Here is a 23,035-nt window from a genome sequence, read left to right on the forward strand (position 1 = left end):
GTGACCTTCGTGGGAACATCCCAGTTCACCTTTCAGACCTCAGCTCATCATTCTGAATTCCCTTTCATTTCTTTATCCTCACTGGTCTCCTGAATGTCTGACCCACAATCTCACATGCTCAGCCAGTTTTTCTCATTTAAATTTCTCCAGTGCTTGCCACCCGTGGACGCCGGACTCCAATGGTTTTACTCTCTCAACAGCCCCAATCCCGTCCCTCGAACACACAAAGAACCCTGAAAACCAAGTGATTCGATTTTTGAGGGATGATGTCCGGTTGAGTCGGAGAGCTCCCGGTTCAGTGAGCCGCGTACAGGGACTGGCCTCCAGAAGAGGGAACACGTGTGAACGCCCAAGCGGACGGGTACATCTGCGGCTGTGTTCACTTGGGGTATTTGTTCCCTGACAAATACAGCTATTATGCAACTATCAGAAAGTGGATGTTCAGAGAGCCGTTTTACCAGCTCACGGAGAAAAGACACTGCCTTGGATTCCGCCTTTTCTCCCAGGACGGTTCTCCAGGCTCACTGCCCTCGGTTAGGCGGGCTCACGGCCTCGGGGCTGCTTGCTGGCCGGCCTTTGCCTGCTCCTTGGGGCCTGGGTCTGGCTGCCATGCGAGCCTCGGTGCGTTACCCTCTCGGTCTCAATGTTCTACTTTACAGAACCGGCCCAGTAATAAAACGACGATGATGAGATACTGGTGGACACAGGAGGGATGTGCCGCTGGGTGGGCTGCATGGGGACGCCCTGCCTGCGTTCTACAGGGGACTGGGGGCAGAGGGCAAGGCCCAGGCCACGCTCCCCGCTCCCACTCCTGTCCTGGGCGGGTGGAGGGAAGCGCACCATCTCGGCTGCGGCATCCCAGTGGCCTCGCTGCGTGGCTTCCGCCCTCTCGTGTCTGGCGGGGTCGGCTCTGGGAGGCATCTGTTTTGCTGGCAGCAGCTTCTTCCCACCTGCCAGCCACCTTTCTGGGAATTTTTTTTTTTTTTTCTTTTATTGATATTAGAGAGAGAGGAAGGGAGAGGGAGAGAGAAACATTGATGAGAGAGAACACTGGCCGCCTCCTGCACGCCCCCCACTGGGGATCGTGCCCAAAACCTGGGCATGTGTCCTGACCGGGAATCGAACCAGCGACCTCTTGGTGCAGGGTCGATGCTCGACCACTGAGCCGCCTGGCCGGGCCTCTCTGGGGCTTCTTTCTGGTACTCTGGGGCTTCTGCTTCTGGCGTCTGAGCACAGTCACAGGTTTATTCAGCTCTGACCACATTTTAGACGGTTTCAGAACTTTGCACGCGGGAGGGAGGGACCGCTGCCCTTGGTTTGCGTCTCGAACAGAAGTGTTGCCGTGTGATTCTACTCTGCATTTCTCTGGTTCCTAATGGGGGCACTGCTTTTTCAGGCCATTTTTTTATTTTTAAGCTGTAACATTTTGAGTATCATCCCACTGGGAAAAAAAGAAAAAAAATTAAAATGTTCTTTGTCACACGCAGGAACCTAACTTTACTTTGCGTCCCCATTATGATTCATGTTGTTGCAGTCATTCCGTTCACTCTAGGCCGGGAAATGCTTTTGGATCCTGCCTGATCCCCACCAAGGCTGTAGCCCTTCTGTGCCTGGCAATGTGGGCGAGGAAAACGGGTTTGCCTCTGGGCCGCACCCAGTCACTAATGAAATGCTGAGGAGGCGCCGGGGCCAACCAGCACACATCCCTCTAGGCCCAGGAGATCTCGGAGAAAACGGGTCCCCGCGCCAAAGGGACAAAGTGGATGGAGTGTGTGTAACTGGCACCGCCTTTCATTCAAAGGACAACTTTTTAAAAATATAAAAGTGCAGGAAGTTTAACATACCAAAAATCATGCTTTTACTCAAATGGAGCAGTCCAAAGACTACAGACCCTCAAATAAAATGTTACAACTGGGCTCTTCTGAAGGGCCGCCAGGAGACGCGGGGCAGTGAGGGTTCCTCGCCCTGCAGGTGTCCTGTGGCGCCCAAGCCCCCCACCCATTTCTACAATAGGAAAGAGCTCAGTGTGCAGGCAGTTCTGAGGGCAGGAGCCATGGATGACACTGTCCCCACCCACAGCACCCACCCCTCACCCCCCGATGCCAACAGCTTCTGGACAGAACGGTCTGTGCCAACAGGACCTGAGGGGTCAGCGGAAAACCCCCAACAAACCACCACAATGGTCTTAGCATCAGTTTACTCAGAAGGAGGCTTTCTTCTGGACATGCGTGTGTACCACAGAGTCCTAAATTAGAGCTGTTGTTTATGTTCATCACTAACAAACCATAAAAAGAAAACAAGTCATTATACATCCCTAGACCATGTGTGTTAGGATGTGGTAAATGATGTGTTTTTTGTTGTTGTTTATTCCACTGGTTTTTAGAGAGACAAAAAGGGAGGGAGGGAGGGAGGGAGGGAAACATCAATGTGAAAGACACACATCGACTAGTTGCCTCCCGCACAACCGCAACCAGGGCCGGGGATTGAGCCCGCAATCCAGGCACATGCCCTTGACCATGGATCGAACACATGACCCTGGGGAGCAAGGGTCAACACTCTAACCACTGAGCCCACCAGCCAGGGCATGCTGATGTGTTCTCTGAAATCTGGGTAACTAAATAAAAACAATTTCATCCAGTTACCTCCCTACATGGTGACACTCCAGAACTGTTAAGCTCCACAATAACATTGTTAAAATTACTTCATCCTTAGTCTTGATTCACTCTTAAAAAAAAACCTCTAATAAAACAGGTCAGTGACTCAACTATTCGCATCCATGTGTCATACTTAAAGAGAGATGACTAAAGACAGACAAGTGGATGCCAAAAATACTGGATTTTTCTAGTTGAAAAAGATGGAGAAACTTAACTTTAAAGAAAAACAGATTAGCGCAGAGTGAATTAGCGAAGTCGTCTCAAATGTGAGAAAATGTTATGTTTTCCCTCCTTTTTGAAGGTTTTCAAACGTACAGCCTGAGCCAGATGAGAAGAAAAACAAATTATTTGCTGAACTTACCCTTGTTTTCTCCTAACTCAGGGGAGAAAACCCCCCTTAAGAAGTAAAACGCATAACACTGCCCTGGCTGGTGTTGCTCATGGTCAGGGTATTGGCCCATGGACCAACGAGTCACAGGTTCGATTAGGTCAAGGGCACGGACCTCGGTAGTGGTTCGTCCAGGCCCTGGTGAGGTTGTGCAGGAGGAAACCAGTCAATGTGGCTCTACCACATCGACGTTTCTCTCTGTCTCTCTCCCTCCCTCCCACTCTACGTAATGATAAATAGAAAAATATCCTTGGGTGAGGAATAAAAGACAAACAAAAATAACGCACAATACCTGAATCTCTAAATTGCCGTTTCTCCACCCTAAAATCAAGTGCATTGGAGCAGGAATTCCGTGTTTGTCACCAACCCTTTATTGAAACTGGCAACTTACACACTTTATAATAGAACAACAAAAATAAGGTTCGGTATATACAGTCTTTGCGTGGACTATCTGACTATACACAAGGCAGAGTGATAGCACAATCTAATCTTCGTAATAATCTGTGCACAGAAAGACACCCGACAGACAACGTGAGAACATTACAGTGGAATGACATCACAGGTCCAGTAAGAACTCAGCCTCATCCAAAATGTACACGTCTATTGCCGGCGACGCCTCTGAAAGCCCAGAGCCGTTCAGTAGTAATTCACCCCGAGTCGGAAGCGGAGATTTGGTGTGTGGCTATAAGTCTCTTCAGCGAGACCACCTCTGTGGATAAGTTTGCTATCCCTTGCTTCAAAAACAAATTCTCTGGGTCGGACACTTTGTACCCATTGTCTTTCACGTCAACCACTCCAGCTTTGAAACTATGCTGAGTGTTGCCGTTCAGTTCTTTCTGGTGCCAGTGTTCCGGTCTGAGGGACCAGTCTTGGATGTTGGTCACCTGCACTGAGAAGGGAGTGAGGGCAGAATGAACCACACTCGGGGCACTGTGCTTCTCCAGTTCCAAATGTCTCTTGGACGTCATGTCCACGGGCGAGGGGAGTTTTTGCGTGGCGTCAAATTCATTATCGAACGCCTCGACTTTGATCTGCATGGCTTTAGCTTTAATCCGCAGCTTGTGCGGCAGAGCAGAGGAATTCACTTCTGGGACTTTAACCACGGTGGCAAGTCCGTGCTGGAGTTCGACGGGAGAGTGGATTGGGCCCTTGGGGACCTGCTGCTCATCTTCTCCATCCGATGACTTTCCTACTGCGCTGTCGTCAGCTTCCGACGTTCGTGGGGAGTTACTGGAGGACCGGCTGACCTGCAGCAGAGGCGGGGAGTGCGAGTAGCCAGGGAAAGAACCGCCCACGTAGTTCTGGTACACGGAGGCCCGGTAGGCGCCTCGGTCATCCCTCGGCTCCCTGGCATAGCCCTCTAGTTCCACCGGCTCCTGCTTGATGACCTGGAACTTGCCCTCGGGGCTCCTGCAGCCACTCTGCACAGGGCCCTCCTGCGCAGGCTCCAGCGAAGAGCCCTCGGAGCCGTCGGACAGGCAGCTCTGCGGAGAGTGCTTGATGACCGAGATGCAGCTGCTGGCCACGGCCGCGGGCTCCCGCTCGTCCACGAAGGCGCTGGCGCTGGGTGTGGGCGCCGGGTAGTCCTGAAAGTACACGGCCGTCGAATTGCTGAGTTTCTGGATCTCTTGGGCGTACGCCGTGGAGCTAATTAAACCAAACTTTAATTTCAGGGAAAGCAGTTCGGCTTTCAAAGTGGCGTTCTCTTCCCCCAGGGCGATGAGTTTGTTCTCCAAAACCAGGTCGTTGAGTCGACGCTTCTCCCGCGACCTCTTGGCAGCCTCGTTGTTTTTCCGCCGCTTTTCCCAGTACATGGCATCCTTCTTCTCGTCGGGAATGAACTCCCGCTTGCGACGGCAGGCCGAGGACTTGTTCTTCCCCACGCTGCCTTCGCTCAGGAGCAGGTCCTCTCCCGCCGTCAAGTCTTCGGAGACCTCGGCCAAGGCCGGATGAAGCGCCCCCACCTTGTCCACCCCGCTCCCGGGATCCAGGGGGGCCTGCTCCTTCTTGATGGCCTGCATTGCCCTCAGCTGCATCTGAAACAGCTCGGCCTCACGGTCAGGAGGACACGTCACTTGCCCAGGATTCTCGAGCGCTCTACAAAGGGCGGGGAACATCCATCGGTATTCTTCCTCCAGGTGCTCCTGTCCCAGGTCCGTCCCTCCACGTCCTCCTCCCGAGCGCAGCTGGGCTCTTCTAGGTAACCTGCGACACAGAAAAGAAACGGTTATCTGTTTCTAAACATCTATGACCGATTATGCATAGGAACCAGGCTAAGTGTCTAGGGTATGCAGGTCTGAACAAGACAGTTTTCCTTCAAAGCGTCTGTGATCTTGAAAAGTCAGTAAGTGCCCAAATAGCTAGACTGTGAAGCTGGAAAGGGCCAATCCCCAGGGGGACCTAGGAGCAGAATAATCAGTGAGTAGTGGTCCAGGCAAGCGAGAGAAAAACCAGCACCCCACTGGGGAGAAATAGAGGGAGGCTGGCCCAGCTGGAGTGGCTCAGGGGTTGAGCGTCAACCTTGCACCAAGAGGTCGCCGGTTCGATTCCCAGTCAGGGCACATGCCCAGGTTGTGGGCCTGATCCCCAGTTGGGGGCGTGCAGGAGGCGGCCAATTGATGTTCTCTCTCATTGATGTTTCTATCTCTCTCTCCCTCTCCCTTTGTCTCTCTCTAAAATCAATAAAGAAAATAAAAATTAAAAAAAAAAAAAGAGGAAGCCTGTTTCAGAAGGACAGGTGGAGTGTGACGGGCGTGTGGGGATGGCACCTCACCCCAGGAAGGAAATGACAGACCGCCTCTGATTGGTCCATTTTTAACTAGTCCTTGCACATGGTGACACTTCTAAAAAATGCGAGATAACATGTATATCACAGAGACGCAAACAAGCTAACCTTTTAAGAGGAACGTTTCCAAGTAAACTTCTTTACTCTCAGTAAACAAATACTATGATTATATGGAATAAAATACAGTGGAACTACATTTTTATTTCCTCCAAAACTAAAACAAAAATCACACAGACAACAGAGTTGGAGTGGTTTCCAGCTGACTCTTTTGAGCCCACCCCTGACTGCCTGGCGGGCTTACAGCCAGCTCCTTCCGCCAGGTGCTCAGCACACCCGAACCTAAAGGCATTCTTCAATGAAGCGACCTCTCTGCCGACTCTGTGCCGTGAGATCAGAAATGTTCTCTCCTCTGCTTCCTTCAAATTGATTTATCCAACATCCACTTAAGAGTGAAGCATCCATAGTGCCTTTTTTAGTCATGAAAATCCCGTGGAAATAGATTTCATTTACATAGTAGCTTTGGACTAAAATAAATAGTGATTATTCAGAGGTGGGGTTTTTTCTTTCTTTTAAGTATGGTAAGATTCTTGAAATTTAGAATTATTTTAGGCCTTGGCTGGGTAGCTCTGTTGTTAGAGCATCATCCCCATACGCCAAAGTTTTGGGTTTGATCCCCGGTCAGGGCACATACAAGAATCAACCAATGACTGCATAAATAAGTGGGAAACAAATCGATGTTTCTCTCTCTTTTTCTCCCTCCCTCCTCTTCTCTTCTCTCTAAAATCAATAAAAATAAATTATTTTAAACAGAGAACGTAATGATGAAAAGAATCCCTTTCCACTCCACTAATTAGTTTCAACAAACGTGAGAACTCAGAAACAGCGTCGCCCTCCCACTGAGGAAGATCTACAACCTGAATTTAACTTGCCACGAGATGATAAAGCCGTATCTGGCTGCAATGACAATCTTCTTGTGGTGGTTTTGGATCTGTGTTTGCAGACAGGGCTTCTCCACCTACTTTTCTGGAAGGTGACACTTTCATAAGGCGCAGCACGACCTGCACTTGCCTGTCTCCCCGGCCACACTGAAAAGCAGCCACGGTTTTGCTTAATGCCACCCTGCTCTGGTGCGTAATTTTATGACAACTAGTGAAATGACGTTTAATTTTATCAGCTGGAAAAGCCTGCCACCTTCTTGTGTCTTTTCCAGAAGTAACAGAAGGAATGACGTAATAATGTCAGGGTCATAAAGAATAAGGTTTAATGCCACATTTTTATCTATCAAATTCAGCCAACACAAAAACAGTGAGTTGCGATGTAGCAAGATTTGGAGTTAACACCAAGTTTCTGATAATCCCACTTCAACAGCAGATGCAGCAAGGAGCCGGCCACGGCAGCAGTGATGCCCAGCGAGGGACTCTTTCTAGTTACTTTAGTGAAACGGCACTACTTCCTGTATTTCCTCTTAGGTTTTGAATTCTAACACAAAAATTCAGTTTTCCTCTACATGAACTAGTTTCTTTCCACTTGTTAAGGATCTATATTCCCTAATTCAGTTAATGCCCTGGCCAGTTTTGCTCAGTGGTTAGAGCGTCAGCCCACAGACCACAGTCCTGGGTTCGATTCTGACCAAGGGCACATACCTCAGTTGCGGTTCGTCTTGGCCCTGGCTGGGATTGTGCGGGAAGCAACCAATCAACGTGTCTCTTTCACATCGATGTTTCTCTCTCCCTCCCTCCCACTCTGTCTGAAGATAAATGGCTGAGAGAAAACAACCTCCCTCCTTCCTTGTACCAAAAATATTCCACTTGTCTCAGAATCCGTTAACTCCTTTCTTCCAAGTGTCTAAGTACTGTAGGTTCACTTTACCATCTCCACAACTCTTGGGTACATTCAGACCTGCAGAAAACCTCACTTTTTTTTTTAGTTAATCCTCCTCCTATTTTCATTTTACTATATGGACCAGAACCCGGGAATCTTCCCTCATCTGCATGAAGTAACTGCCTCTGTGACTCCCCTGGCAAGTCACCCCCACTGTCTTAGGGTATTTCCTGTAACTGTGTGTGTCAAAGGGCCCTGCAGTGTGGACAAGCTCCCGGCAGTGCGAGAGCTGCGCGGCGCTGCTCGCTCTGCGCAATGTAGCTTCCTGCACGGCTGCTCCGTGTGCGCACCAGCAAGTCCTCATTACTGTCCTTGACGGGTTCTGTACCTTCACGCAAAGTAACAGACAGCGAAGCCCGTCCTACCACAGGCTCCCGATGCAAACAAGAGCTGAGCATCTATGGCATTCATCAATGTTAGAACACAATGACGTGAAATGAAATGTCACTGGAGGACCTGCTGTAGGTCAAGGGCCCATTCATATATTTGTATGCTAGCAACAAACAACATATTAGCTGCGCAACATTTGATTGACAGTCACTCACATGCTTTATTCAAGAGAGTTTTGTAACCAAAGAACTTTTTTAATACTTTTTTTAAAAATTTTATTTTAGAGAGAGAGGAAGGGAGAGGTAGGAGAGAGAACATCAATTACCTGCCTCCTGTACGCCCCCCACCTGGATTTGGCCCACAACTTGGCCATGTGCCCTGACTGGGAATTGAACTGGCGACGTCTTGGTGCAGGGTCGGCACTCAACTACAGAGCCACACTGGCCAGACTGATACTTTCTTTTTAATATTATTTTGTAAATTCTAAAAAAAAAAAAAAATGTTTAACTTTTTTTTTTCTTTATTGATTTGAGAAAGGTAGGAGAGAGAGAGAGAGAAACATCAATGAGAGAGAACATCGATGGGCCACCTCCTGCACGCCCCCCACTGGGGATCAGGCCCACAACCTGGGCATGTGCCCTGACTGGGAATCAAACTGGAGACCTCTTGGTGCAGGGTCGACACTCAACCACTGAGCCACACAAGCTGGGCAAAAATGTTTTACTTCTTAACAGAGCGCTTCTCTTATTCATTAATTGATTTATTCAACACATTCACCTGCTGTGCACTGAGCCAGCCTGGGGGCATATAAAGGCAGAGAGTCAAGGGATCCTAGCCTTCGGTAGGAGACAGACTGAGAAAATGGGGGGGGGGGGGCACAAGGGGTGTGTGAGGAGTGATGCCAACAAAGGGGCCTGGCGCACTTATCACGCTGTTTCTAGCTGCACTGCCCTTTTCTTGGGATGATGATAAAAACAAAGATGACCCTCACAGTTCTGTTTGCTGAACACCAACTGGGCGGCAGGCGCTGTGAGCCTGGCCTGGGTTACTTCGCCACCTTCTCAAGAACCCTTTCCAGATGAGAAAGCCAAGACGTCAAAAAGCTAAGACTTGCCCAGTGCCACACAGCTAGTTCGGTGGCAGAACGGATACTCCAGTCCAGGCCTGACCCCAATCCAATTCCTCCAGCCGCACCCTCTCCTAACTTGCAGGGGGTGTTTGTGCGCGTGTTCCTGTGATGCATCTCATTCATGTACGGCTCCTTTTCTGTGTCACTCTCATTTCTCAGTGACACACACCCATCTGCTAAGCTACTCTGGGGACATGAAGGCCACGCTGGAAGCTGACGGAACTTCTTTAAGGCAACAAAGGTGCCACCTGGAACTTTCTCCAGCTTCCTCAGAAGACGTTCACACCTTGACGGTGATCAATGAATTGAGAAAACATGCTACATTTTTCCATCTCGGCTAAAATTGTAATCTCTTGGAAATTTTATGTATGCTGAAATAAATAGAGAGAAAGAAAAATCGCATCCAGCCGGTGTGGCTCAGTGGTTGAGCACTGACCCTGCACCAAGAGGTCGCTGGTTCCATTCCCGGTCAGGGCACATGCCCAGGTTGTGGGCCCATCCCCAGTGGGGGGCGTGCAGGAGGCGGCCAGTCGATGTTCTCTCTCATCGATGTTTCCATCTCTCTCTCCCTCTCCCTTCTTCTCTCTCTAAAATCAATAAAGGAAAAAAAAAATTTTTAAACCGAAAAATTGCTGCTATGGACATTGTCACTTGTAAGTTTTCCTTTAACACCACCAAAAATGTATTCATTTTCAACATGGAGGTGGAGTGGGAAGCCGAAACCCAGAAAGACTGAGTGACTTTCCCAAGGTCACGCGGCATCAGAAGGCAGAGCTGGGCCTGGGACTGTGCATGTCTCTCCGCAGAGAACTTGAATGGAGGCAAACAAAGGCGGTTTATGGTACCTTCTAAAAACATCAGTGTATATGCGCAACTAATGGCTTCATTCCACACCCCAGTGCTGCCCCGTGGTCACCCACACTCCTCTGCCCCCGCCTCAGACCCTCGGATCAATGCTGACACTGACAGCGGTCGCCGCTCAGCCTCCTTTCCAGGGAGGAGGCGGCACGAACGCCGATTCCATGAGGCTGGCTGTCCAGCACCGCCGCTTCGTTACACCCAGAGGCCATGCGGCTGCTTCTTAGAAACACAGAACGTCAAGGGCAGGTGCCACCTCACCCCAGTGGACATTTTGCCCGTGTCTGATGTGGACGGGCGGTTGCTGATTCACGCTTTTTCACAGAACATTGCACTATCTTCACAGGCAGGCGCTCTCTTTCCCAAGCCTGGACTTTTAAAGTCTATTTCATGCAGGTGACTTGAATATTGTTTTTAATTAAGATTAAAATTTGGGCCCTGGCCGGTTTGGCTCAGCGGTTAGAGCGTCGGCCTGTGGTCCAGAGAGACCCGGGTTCGGTTCCCTGCTAAGGGCATGTACCTCGGTTGCAGTTTGTCCCCGGCCCTGGATGGTTTGTGAGGGTGGCAGCCACTCGATGTGTCCCTTTCACATCGATGTTTTTCTCTCTCCCGCTCCCACTATACCTGAACAAAAAATGAAAAAATGTCCTTGGGTGAGGATAAAAAAAAAAAAAGATTAAAATTTGGCTTAGAAAATGCCTCTGAAACAACACAACTTTACAACGCATATTCTAGACCAAGTTTCTGCTTGAGGAGTGACCTCATAACCCACACTGGCAATAAATGCCAGACCTGTATCTCCCTCGACCTCCAGCACACCTGTCAGAGAAGCAATGGATGACAATTCAGATGCTTTACAAAACAAGAAAAGAAGACACATTTTGGTTCAAACATCTGAAATCTTAATAATAGTTTAGATGTTAAAATCTACTATTACTGGAAACTCTTATTTGTTCTCTTTAAAGGAGAAGTCTTGTTGCAAATTGTTTCTTTTCTATATGTGGATTTGAAATCTGTCAATAAAAAATGAAATGCCATTTCATATGGCCAATGTCATAGAAACTTTTTTACAGAACTATCTCATTTTTCCCTTGCTCTCTCAAATGTGCTGTTTATTCCCTGAGAGGTACTGCACAGACATCATTAAAGAAAAATAAGTCGCTTTTTTCCCCCTTTAATGATTTTAGAGAGAGATGAAGGGAGAGGGAGAGAGAGAGAGAAACATCAATGAGAGAGAACATCGATGGGCCGCCCCCTGCATGACCCCAACTGGGGATGGGCCCACACCCTGGGCATGTGCCCTGACTGGGAATTGAACCAGCGACCTCTTGGTGCAGGGTCGATGCTCAGCCACTGAGCTTCACTGGCCGGGCGAAAATAAGTCCTTTTTGTGAAACTGGAAGCCCTTTCTCCAGTAAGCGGCAGTTGCTTATTTTGGAAGTTAAGTGCCATTTTAATAAGAAAAAAAAAAAAAAAATGTTAATCAATGTACAGCTCTTTAAACTACTAGTTTATACTGGTTCATACTAGTAAAAACATTAACCTACATTTTCTTCATGTGGGTAAAATCCATCATGTGACTGTTTCAATAAAATCCTTTACTTCTTTTCATGGATAATAATAAAAGCCAGTATTTAAAAGCAGAGAAAAAGTAGGAAAAAGTACACATGTGCCATCACAGGAGGGCTAGGGGATGAAAAAACTCCGGCAACATGGAAATTGCAAGAAAGAGGATTCTATTATCAGTCTGAAAAATAAAAGGCTTTTTAAATCAAAAAACAAAACAAAACTATATTCAACCTCTCAAGAGTGCCAATGAAGTGCCTCCCATTAATAACATGATTCTGGTCCGGCCGGTGTGGCTCAGTGGTTAAGGGTCGACCCATGCACCAAGAGGTCGCTGGTTCGATTCCCAGTCAGGGCACATGCCCAGGCTGTGGACCTGATCCCCAGTGCAGGGCATGCAGGAGGCGGCCCATCGATGTTCTCTCTCATCGATGTTTCCATCTCTCTTTCCCTCTCCCTTCCTCTCTCTCTCTAAAATCAATAAAGGAAAATAATAATAATAACAATAATATGATTCTGTCGGCTAAAGCCAGGGAGAAATGCGTGTCTGATCGAGATGAACACACACATAAACAGACGCTCTCACACTTCCCCAAAATCTAGCCTATCATAGCAACAAATTGACCTAGTTTTTCTATTTGGGTACCTTTGTAAATAAATGTGTCAAAACCTGACTGAGTTTATGATGAATGACAATAGTTCAAGTTTCTTGCTTCCCATCCTCCGCAAAGGACTACTTGAACACTGGATTTAAATTTAGGAAGTGATAAAACTCGGTTCGTTACAGCAGTGAAATAACTGAAGAAACTTAACTTAGCACTATGTTATAAAAGGCAGTGTTTGTAACCGAGCTCGATCCCAAGGCTTCGCAGAGCAGCAGCACACACAGCTACGACAGCTGCTGGGCTTCAGAAATCACGACAAAACCACCCGTACCAAAGACCTGCAGGGACTGGGGGTGTGGAGGGCAGGGATGGAACAGCGGTGCATTTAAAAAAAAATCTGCAGTCATTTCAAAATGGGGATCTTCTTCTTGAAACTTTCAGAGAGAGAATGTATCAGTCTAGCAACTCTAAGCTGAACTCTTAAGGAGCAACCAACAATCACAAAGTAACCCGGCTACAGGACATTTCTGCTGAGGGTAAGTAATGCCAGAACCATGTACCAGGTGACAGCAAAAAATGGTGTGGGTACTGGGGCTGGTGGGGAGAGGGTACAGTAGAGAAAGTTCTTGAACCTTTGTGATTATACTGAAGAATCATTCTGATTCTCCTCAGTTTGACTTTTTAAAAACAATTATTTTCCTTTTTTATTGATTTTTAGAGAGAGAGGAAGGGAGAAGGAGAGATAGATAGAAACTTCGATGAGAGAGAATATTGATTGGCCGCCTCCTGCATGCCCCCCAAGGGATCAGGCTCACAACCTGGGCATGTGCCCTGATCGGAAATCGAACCGGCAACCTCTTGGTGCATGGGTCGATGTTCAACCCCTAAGCTACACCTGCCGGGCCTCAGTTTGATTTTTTGATTCTTTCTTTTTAATCTCCCTTTCTTTCCTAGTGAGCAGATGATTACATGTCCTTTGCTGTACTATGTGCCTTAGGAACAGGACAGGGTTTTTATAAAAGTGTATTTTTAGTGTTTATTGGAAGGCAACTTAATTGCAGTTTAAGATCCCTGGAAAGTTAATTAATAAAAGACAGCATGTTCTGATAACTAAAAGGCTTATACATATTCTGATTCCAATGAAACCACACCAATCATTATGAAAGGCATGTAGTAAACTCTTACTAAACTTTCTTATCATAAAACAAGCTCATGCTCTCTAATTAAAACCATATGAGAAATCGTTTTCTTTTCATAGTACGGGAAAGTGAGTTGCAAAGAAATGTGAGAGATAATTGGGAGTGGTGGTAATATAAATTCATTTTGAAACTGAAAAACTCTTATGTAATGTCTGTGATCAAAGGTCAATTTCTTTCGACATTCTCACAGGCGTCTGATTTGGAGAAAAATCAACTCAAGTATAATTTAGAAAAAAAAAAAAATAACAGGATATCAAACAATGTGTTCACCCCGTGAAATACAGGCCTACCTTATAAAAACAAGCGATGGATATTAAAGGAAACTTCAATTACATTGTTTCTGTCATAGTTTGAACGGAATCCCAAGTGTGTGCTCACTCCTCAATACAAATTAAAAATAAACAACTTCTAACCGCGTTGATGCCATCTGGATTACAATGGAAATAATGAAGTATGTGTGATTTTAGCTCGGGTAAAAATAAAGGCTCGGCAGTATGACCGCACCTTTTCCACCCCATGCTGCAATCGCAGTCACGTCTGGGAACTGACTCCATGGGCCAGAAGGTCACCTAGAAATATCCACTCCGCGGTGAGTCAGGCGCATTGCTCAACCCGGGAAGGGCTCGAACAAAGGGTTTGAACTTACAGGTTGTTGCATCACAGTCATGTTATAATTGCACTTTGCAAAGATAAGCCTTTAACACAGAAAAGGAAATTGCTTCAAAAATTACAGTGAGCTTGGACTCACACTCAGGGAGGGGAGGAGAGAGGCAGGGGGGTGTTGACAGCCCGGTCGCCTCCTCTCCCGTCCTGTTTTCAGGCTGCTTGGCACTGTCTCTACGTCTGCATTTCCTGGTCTACAATGCCTCCCCCCCCAAAACACAGCGCTTGGCACACGCAGGCAAGTGTTTAGTCAGAACGAGCTCCTAATCTCACTTCTGAGGAATGAGCAGGCCATGGCGACGGCGCTGATGATTAGTTCTAGGCCCTTGTAGCCTCTCTGCTTCTTACTGAAGAACTGCCCTGTGTCACAAAGACAGGGCAGACCAAATATAATGTTCTTCTTCGTAAGTCAAAGGGGCCATACATCAGCAATTTCAACCTGATGGTCTACACACACTCCCTCCCAGATCTCAAGACCATCGGATTTTAGATGCAGAGATTACCCCAAAACAAGGAAAAGGCCACACAGAGCTCAAGGGAACTGGAAAAAGCCAAGCTGTTTGGCACTTTTACATCAACACATCTCTCTGTTCCTTCAAACAGTTCCCCAAACGTGAACCCAATGACTTGGGGTTCTGCAATCCTGTCAAGAACTCCCTTCAAATGTAATTCATTGACCATAAGGGCAAGGGGTTTTGAGGAAAAAGTTACTAATTTTTAGAATAAACAAGTGTTTCAAGAAGGATCTTTAATGATAGGCTTAATACAAACTTCAGTCCTGACTATTACTGCAGAGATAATGAAGGTGAATACCTTATTTATTTATTTTGTAAATCTGGATACAGGAAGCATTTAGTAAGCTCCTCACAACTGCCCCCAGCTGCACAGGTTTTATCCCCTCAGTTTACCCCAAGGCCCACAGAAATAAGGGCCCTACCCAACCAAGGTCAGTCTGGGGCCCTGGGACCTAGCTCTTGCCAGCCCAGAGCCCGTGTTCTTAACACTTCACCAAAGGAGGACTCGAACTACTGACAGTGGCCTGAAATTCAAGAGACAGAACGTAAGGGATGGTGTGGGGTATGATCCCATGAAGCCAACTTTTAAACAAAGTCAACGGTGTGCTTTCTGAGAACACCTGCGATGTCGCCCTGACCTCACTGCCGTGACCCCCAGCACCGCCGGGACCGCGCAGGCCAGGACGACAGGCCTGCCCCCTCACCACAGGGCGGCCACGTCTATGCGTGCTTTGATGTTGTTTTATTTTGAATTCAGGAGACTCTCCACTCTAGCCTTTGACAGAATGAACTAATGGTTTAGAAAAGTACATGGACTTAACTAGCCGCTCCAGCTGAGTCCCTCCTTCCCAGCACCACCGAGGCTGGAGCGTCCCTACCCCCAATTTCTGGGGAGTGTGAGCATTTGGAAGGCTTTCTTAGGGCTTTTTCATATTTCGAGAATCCGGAGGGCTCGACTCCGAAATACAATGAAGCCTCTGGAACAATGGTGTCTGCGATGCTCCGAGGCTCACCGGGCAGAAGGTGCTCGGAGGCGCGCGCGGTGCAGAGGGCCAGGCGGCAGGGCCTCCCGGAGCTGCCCCCTCTCGGGGCATAGCCTCGTGCTGGGTACTCCCCCCTCCCCCGCTTCTCCAGCTCAGCCCCTGGCCTCTCCAGCTCCGCTCCCTGCCCCTCCCGTACTCTTCCCCCTCCTGCTCCCCTCCCCCCTCCCTCGGTGGTGAACCCCGCGCACCCGCACTCCCTGGCCCGGGGCGGGGCGGTCCCTCCGAGCCCCCCGTACCGCGCCTCCCCGGGACCCGCCCCGCCAAGTGGGCGGCGCAGCAGGGCCTCGGCACTGCCAGGACCCCCGCGCCAGAACAAAGGAATGTGGGGACGGGGCGAGCTGGATCGCAGGCCGCAGAGCGGAAGCGCCGCCCGGGGTGCTCCGGAATGCCTCCTCGAGGCCCCCACACGCCACCCTCACACCTTCCACACTCCACGGGCCGCAGGAGGGAGGATCGAGCTGCAAGGTCGTGGGCAGAAGGTGACGCTACTCGGCCCCCAGCAGGCCAGCCCCAGCTTCAAAGTAGGTCAGGGTCTGACACTGGGGGCCTGGGAAAGCGACTGCAATTATTTGGGGTAATATAATTTGTTCCAGTGGGGAATCTTTATAATACGCGCCCCACCCCTAAACACACCACAACGATGCCCTTTAAATTATTTAAAGGTTACCTTAGGAAAATCTGACATGGACACGCCATCATATACATATATAGTAACACATGCTTACACTACGTAAGAGCTCAGGAAGAAACCTAAAATCGGGGTACATTGTGGTATATTCATCTATCCTCACACAAATAAAACTAGGTTATCCAGGCAAAAATACAATCTACTAACCTATATTTGTTTCCCATAAATCATATCTGGTCTGGAGAAAAAAAAAAAGTACTTTGTGAAATAAATACTTGTGACCTCATTCGCTGCTCTTATTTACAAAAGCCAAGACCAGAAGGTGACATCTGGCCCTGCTTACTCAGGAACAGCACTTTCCTAAATTGTTCTCTAAAAAGATAAACGAGAGTCAGAATCCAGCAAATCACCAGGCTCTACGAAATGTCTTCCTAAAAATACAATCTTATCAAAGGTTTCCAAAGGCGTGGAGTTAAAACTACAGCAAATGGCCTTGAACTCGTATTTGCAGAGAGCCCTGGAGAAAAACACCAGAAATAGAACTGGGAGGCCACAATTGTTAAAATTTGATAGGACTAAATTTAGACGAACCCACATTTCATTTAGGGCAAAAGGCATACATTAGGCAGCATAAGCAAACTCAATGCTTACTTGGTTGTCTATTTTCCTTATTAATATACCCCTTTAAAAAAAACGGTCACAATGACATTTAAAGGCTGAGACTGTCCTACTTTCTTTGTAACAAGATTATAAAATCACATAATTAGCTCCCTCTTCCTATGCTCACTGCCAGCAAATCCAGCAGTTACATAATACAACATTTCCAGGAAACTATTATGTGATCTGTCATGTCGTGTCTGAAAAAGCAACGACAATAAGGTGAGGGAAAGGGCTGACTGGAAGGAATGCATTAAAATTAGGAAGGTGGGAAGGCAAACGTCACAACGGCTCGTTCCAGGTTAAAAATAAGAATTCGGAACACCTAAGGAGCGGACCCTGCTAGTATCAACGACCAGAATTCACCCCGAGGAACTCTCTTTTCACGTTCTGTGGGAATGTTTTAAAACGTTCCTTTTTATTTGGGACGTACTATAGATGTAAAGAGCGATCTAATAATACTCAACGTGCGCTAAAATTACCAAATCATTGCACACGTACGCTCACATTCCCAGATCAACCGTAATCCTTGCCAATCATTCACCGTGGGCAGAGATTATGCAATGTATGCAAGGACAAACCCACAACCTCCCTGAGCGCTGGTACAACACGCTGACGCCAAACGCGGTGGAAAACGTCTGTGCGCACACAGCCCGGACAAAAACAAACGCCGCGCAGGCATTCTCTGAGCGCCGTCACTGTTCACACCACCACCCCTTTCTCAAGAAAATCAAGACTATTTCCCATTACTCAGCCGTCCCCCCTCAGCCCTGCCACCCCCGCCGCCAGCCCCGCAGGAGGCACGAGAAAGGAAACAGCGTTGCCCTTCCCTCTCGAGACGGCTCAGCCTCGGCTCAGTCTCCGCTTCTCTCCACCACATCAATTTTCCCGAAATCAGGAGACATTATGCAACCGCGGCGGGGGGAGCTCAAACCAGCCGGGTCTACGTGCCGGCGCGAGGGCGCTGCAATCAAAGAAGCCACCTTAAGGTGGCGAGTCCCCTCCTGACAAGGCAGCAAAAGTTTATGTAACGGATGCCCCGCGCACACTTGGCTGGTCCGCGCCCGGCGCCTGGCGCCCGGCGGCCGCGCGCCCCGGGAGCGGGCGGGGAGCCGGGAGCTGGGCCGGGTCGGCAGTGGGCGGAGCGCTTACCGTGTTCCTGCTCTCGGGCCCGCGAGCCGGGCGGCGGGGAGAAAGAATGAGGGCCGGGAGCGGGGCCCGGCGGCGCTGGGGCTCGGGCTGGGGCCGGGCTCCCGGGCGGAGGCGAGGGCGCGGCTCGGAAGGCGGGCGGCACGCCGGCTCCGCGGGCGCCTTGGCCGCGCCGGGAGATGTGTGTTAGTAGGTCAGTTCCGAGCGCCGCGCTACGTCGTCGCCCGCCAGCCCCACCGTGACGGCCGACCGCGGCCCCAATCGCCGCGCCCGCACCCGCCCCCCGCCCGCCGCCAATGGCCGCAGCCGACGGGGGCGGGCTCTCCGCGCCACGCCCCTCCCGCCCCTTTTGCTCCCCCTCCGGGCGGCGCCACCAGAGGCCCGCGCCCCTCCCCTGCCACGGCCGTTGCTGCCGCCCGAGTGCCGGGAGGACCTGCGTCCCGCTCCAGGGTTGCGCAACGGCCTGTTCTGCCGCCTAGAAAGGGCGAGCTTGGGGAGGTGCCCGAGACCTTCACCCTCGCCGTACCCCCGCCTCCCGCTTCCTTTCCTCTCCCGGTCGCCGCAGCCCCTCGATGACCCCTGCGACCCTCGCCCTCTCGCCGAAGCGCTTTTTGTCTCCCGGAGCGTGCAGCCGGCCGGGTTACCTGTTGCCGGCCGAGCACCCGGCCGCGGGCTGCGGCGACTCGGGAGTGGCAGGGACCTCCGCCCGCCTCTGCCCGCACACTCGCGTGAAGACCCCTCCTCTTCGAGGTGGGCGACAGGAGAGACATAGCGGGGAGGGTGGGGGGCGCTGGCGAGCTGCGAACCCTGGCGGTTGGCAGGCGGGGGAGGGGCCGGGCGGCCGGTCCGAGCCACGCGGGGCTGCGTAGGCAGCGATTACGAGGCCTGGGCGCCTCTCCCCGGGAGGAGAAAGCACGACGCACAAACACCGCCCCTACACTATTAGGGCGAAGGTGACGGCATAAGCAGAGTGGTGAACGAGGTCCTGTTAAGGAGGTCCTCTGCCCCTGGCCGCGCAGAGGCGGCTGCGGGGGTGGTCCGCGGGCTGGACGCGCCCGGCTGGGGCGCCCGCTGGCGTGGCTGCGGAGGCCAGACACGCCGCGCAGGGTCTTTTCCGGGGATCTTGGAGCTGGTAGCTCGTTAGTGTCATGTGTGCCCCCATTGGATTTGACTGCCTTCTTCACCAAATTCCCGGGCTACGTAAGAGACGTAAAGAAATGGGAGAAAGGACACCTTGCGGTGGGTTCTTAGTCTTCGCGCTAGAGGCTGCACAGGCACGTGGCGTTAGCAGAGGGAACACGGCGTGTTTGCAGATGGACCGATGGAGAGGCAGGGCCGCCCTTGCCGGGGAGCCATATTCCTGACAGTGACGCACAGACGTGCCCCGATAGGGAATGCGGCAGGTGGACTCCTGCTCTGCTTAGACCGTGCGGGAGCTGGGCTCACTTCCTTCCGTGACTTTCCACTTCTTTTTCCTTTCTTTACAAATACACTTAAAAAAGAAAAAAGAAAAAAAAAAAGCTTGAAGCAAACGCCAAAAGAGAAGAGTAGAGTGAACCGTCAGGGGCTGTCGATGGCATCCATCACTGACAGAAAATCTGCGCTAAATTGGTCCCGTTTTTTCCCTTCCCATTCTCACATTACACAGTTAAAGCACCCAAAGAGTGATGTTCACAATGTGTGTCATGTTTCAGTTGGGGGTTTTGGGGAAAGATTCACATTTCAAACTATCCCCAAGGGCAAAGCTGTGGTTCAGAACACAGGCGCATTCACAGTTCACATCAAGGTGTCTCTGTACCAGCAAGGGCCTGACGACTTGGACAAGCAGGATGAGTTTTAACATCTTCCCAAATCCACCTTCAACATCCATGTATGGCTTTTGAGTCAATTCCCCTCTATTAGGCATTTATCCCAAAGTGCTGACTACCTTGATAAAAAGAAATCCTTAATTTGGTTTCTAATATTCACTTTTCTCGTTTTTACTGTTTCTTTTTTCCCCCCAAGCCCTCACATTGCCTGTTATAGCTCCGAAATTCTCTTAGTTGAAAGTAAAACCAAATCCATTGGTGAGTTAGGTTTTCAGGGTTAGAAATGCAGCCTGCTCTTGGAAGTCCAGGGCCACCCTGCCTGCCTCCATTGCAGGGCTCTCCACATTGCTCTCCACTTTGAGTCATTCCACAGAATTCCAACTTCCCTGCAGAATGAGCAATACATAGTCTTATACAGGACAACGTAAAAGCCAGGAATTGTAAATAACATGCTTGGAGTTGCTCCAAAGAGTGATAGTGGAGGAGTTCCTGATCCTGGAGTCTGTTCTTCACGCTGGCATTTGGGACAAAAAGCCCTCTTGTGACTTGGGGATTGTGCATGCATCACATTGTGCATCATTAAAAAAAAAATTCTCATCTTCCTTGGAAAGCAGATGAAGTATAAAAGATCCGTGATACCAGCTTAGAAAATAACTCTTTAGCTCCTCCTGGTGATTAGGAAACCACTGAACAATACCATGAGGGTTATGTCCCTCCTACCCAAGAGGTAATGCAGCTGATGTCGTCTCCTAAATCATGCACAAAATAGGTGCTTCAGATCCACACGAGGAAGTGGAGCACAAAACCCAAGATGTTGGAAACCCTTTCTAGGGTTGGAGAGGCTTCCAGGACAACATCAGCGTGTGCCTGACTGTGGAGCTGGGCCAATGGGAGGAGGCAGGGAGCCCGGGTTGAAGTGTGAAGTGAACACATCCTCCCCTCAGCCCCTCTTGGTGCTGGGAGAGAGCAGTGGACGAGGGGCTGTGATGAGAACTGCCAGCAGAAGCCGTCATTCAACCGTAGTTGGCCTCATCTTGTGACACTAACTACATGCTTTCTGACTGGGGGACTAGACCAGCTACCACTCGAGAGTGGAGTGGCATGTGGCCCGTGCTCCCTGAGATGGGAAGCACCTGCGACTGGAGAACACTGCCAGCTAGAAGGACCCAAGGGACCTGTGGATCTAGAGCTTCCAGCTGGGCCCCCAGTGTCCGGGCCATTGTCTTTCCTCCATGCTGTGCTTTCTGACATTCTTGTGTCCTTTTTTAAAAAAATCTTTATGCCCTGGCTGGTTTGGGTCAGTGGTTAGAGCGTCGGCCCGTGGACCAGAGTCCCGGGTTTGGTTCCCGCTAAGGGCATGTGCCTCGGTTGCAGTTTGTCCCCGGCCCTGTCACCCAGTTGATGTCTCTCACATCGGTGGTTGTCCCCCCCACTCCCGCCCTGGCTCCTGCTCTATTTGAAGATAAATGCAAAAATGTCCTTGGGTGAGGATAAAAAACATAAAAACCTTTATAAACGGAAGGTAAACTATTAATTATTTCTAGGAACCCATGGGCTATCATTTTGTTTTGTTCGAGGCAGCGATTGCCATGGCTTGTCACCCCCAGGAGGCCTGCCACACCCATGGCTATTCCATTGATGCGGATGCTTTTTCTTCCACTAGTGAGTCACTGAATGTTTAGGCAGAGACTTCCTGGAACCGGCTTCTTCTTTTCCCCATGTACTTTGTTTTGTTTCTACACTGTATGGCCTTTCTGACCCTCGGCCAGCTCCTCCCCCTCCCCTGTGCCTCCTCTTTTCATTCCAGTGCCTTTGACCTTTATTTGCCTGTATGATTTTCTCTCGATGTATCCCATCCATTCTTATTTTTTTTCCTTTGGCCCTTCACCCAGTTATCAAATCCTCATGACTCCTTCGGATTCTGTTCTCTACCATACTTCCACCCCCTTTCCCTCTTGCCCCTGCTTATCCTAGCCACGAGCTGGACATTGTGGGTGTTTAGGATTTACACTCTGTCCTCCACCCTCAGCCACTCAATCCCCCAGCTTCTGCCACGTGGTGCCATCAGCAGGAGTGCTATTAGCATGCTTGGCCTTATTCTTCAAAAACTAGTGTTTGGGAAGTTGGGTAATAGGAGATGGTCTCCATAGATAGACGCACAGGCTGAAAAGTATAGAAAGGCCGAATGTTTCCTATTAAACGGCTCTTGCTCAAGCTCAGGAAGAAATTAGATCTCTACACCAACTACATAATTGCCCCAGACAAAAGCAGCTGATGGTCTGGATACATTTTGTAGTATTTCCAAAAGACCCAGGGAAGAACAAGGCGATTTTGCAAAAGGAGAGAAAATGTTGTCAGTTCACCATTACGAACACTGAGACACACCTTTGCGTTGAGTCACCACGAACATGTACATTTCAGTTAGCGTTTTTTTTTGTTTTTGTTTTTGTTTTTTGTCTGCTCTGGTTAAATAGTATCTGTGAGCAAAGATACAAAATAAAGGATACGATAAATAGAAAAAAATAAATAGGTGATGAACAGGGAAATACACTAAAAATGGTCAAGACTTGGGAGCAGCTAATTGTGTTCATTGCAAAACCTTGAGCCATGGGGCAAGCGCTGTGGCAGCAGCTGGCGGGCGACAGGGACATAGTGAGCAGGGTTACAGTGTGTGAAATATCAAATTGTGAAATGTGTTCTAACAAAAGTCATTTCTGCTAAGAGTGAGAGATGACACGTTCACATTGCAATGCTGCTCCAGTCACTGAGGCAAACCTTATCTAAACATTTCTGCAAGGTCATGCACGGGACAGTGTACTGGCCAGAGCCTGGCCACAGTGCAGAAGGCTGGGGTTCTAGTGCATGCCTTTCCTCAGACTCATAAAGGATCATTTCATGTCTCTGACCCTCATTCCTACCTCCGAGACCTGGTGCAGTTGAACCAGACTCTGACACTGCACAGGGAGGATTCTTCAACCTGAGCCACAGTGCGACCTGTCACTTCGGCATGTCCAGAGAAGCCACTCCAGGTTAACGCTGGCTCACCCCGAGCCCCCACTTTGCCTAACTGGAACACACACCAGGGGAAATAGCACTGCGAAATGCACTCTGACAGATTCAGAGACAAAAGTTGTTTTCTGTCGTGTGGTTTGTTTCAGTAAGAGAATAAAATGAATT

At 49.5% G+C, this 23,035-nt stretch overlaps 1 protein-coding gene across 1 annotated transcript; it reads right to left on the reverse strand.

Annotated features, from left to right (window-relative positions):
- Positions 1-3,022: 3,022 nt before the first annotated feature.
- On the reverse strand, positions 3,023-18,127 carry NFIL3 (nuclear factor, interleukin 3 regulated). The gene is made up of 2 exons (XM_036278513.1): positions 18,054-18,127; positions 3,023-5,247 (listed from the first exon to the last, which is right to left on the reverse strand). Exon 2 carries the CDS (start codon positions 5,157-5,159, stop codon positions 3,690-3,692), a length of 1,470 nt encoding a protein of 489 aa, XP_036134406.1. The 5' UTR covers positions 5,160-5,247; positions 18,054-18,127; the 3' UTR covers positions 3,023-3,689.
- Positions 18,128-23,035: the final 4,908 nt, after the last annotated feature.

This window comes from Molossus molossus, unplaced genomic scaffold (assembly GCF_014108415.1).
Source record: "Molossus molossus isolate mMolMol1 unplaced genomic scaffold, mMolMol1.p scaffold_m16_p_29, whole genome shotgun sequence".
NCBI lineage: Eukaryota > Metazoa > Chordata > Mammalia > Chiroptera > Molossidae > Molossus > Molossus molossus.

Excerpts from the sequence above, each read along its gene's own strand:
- NFIL3 (XM_036278513.1), bottom strand. The coding sequence starts at position 5,159 with ATGTTCCCCGCCCTTTGTAGAGCGCTCGAGAATCCTGGGCAAGTGACG.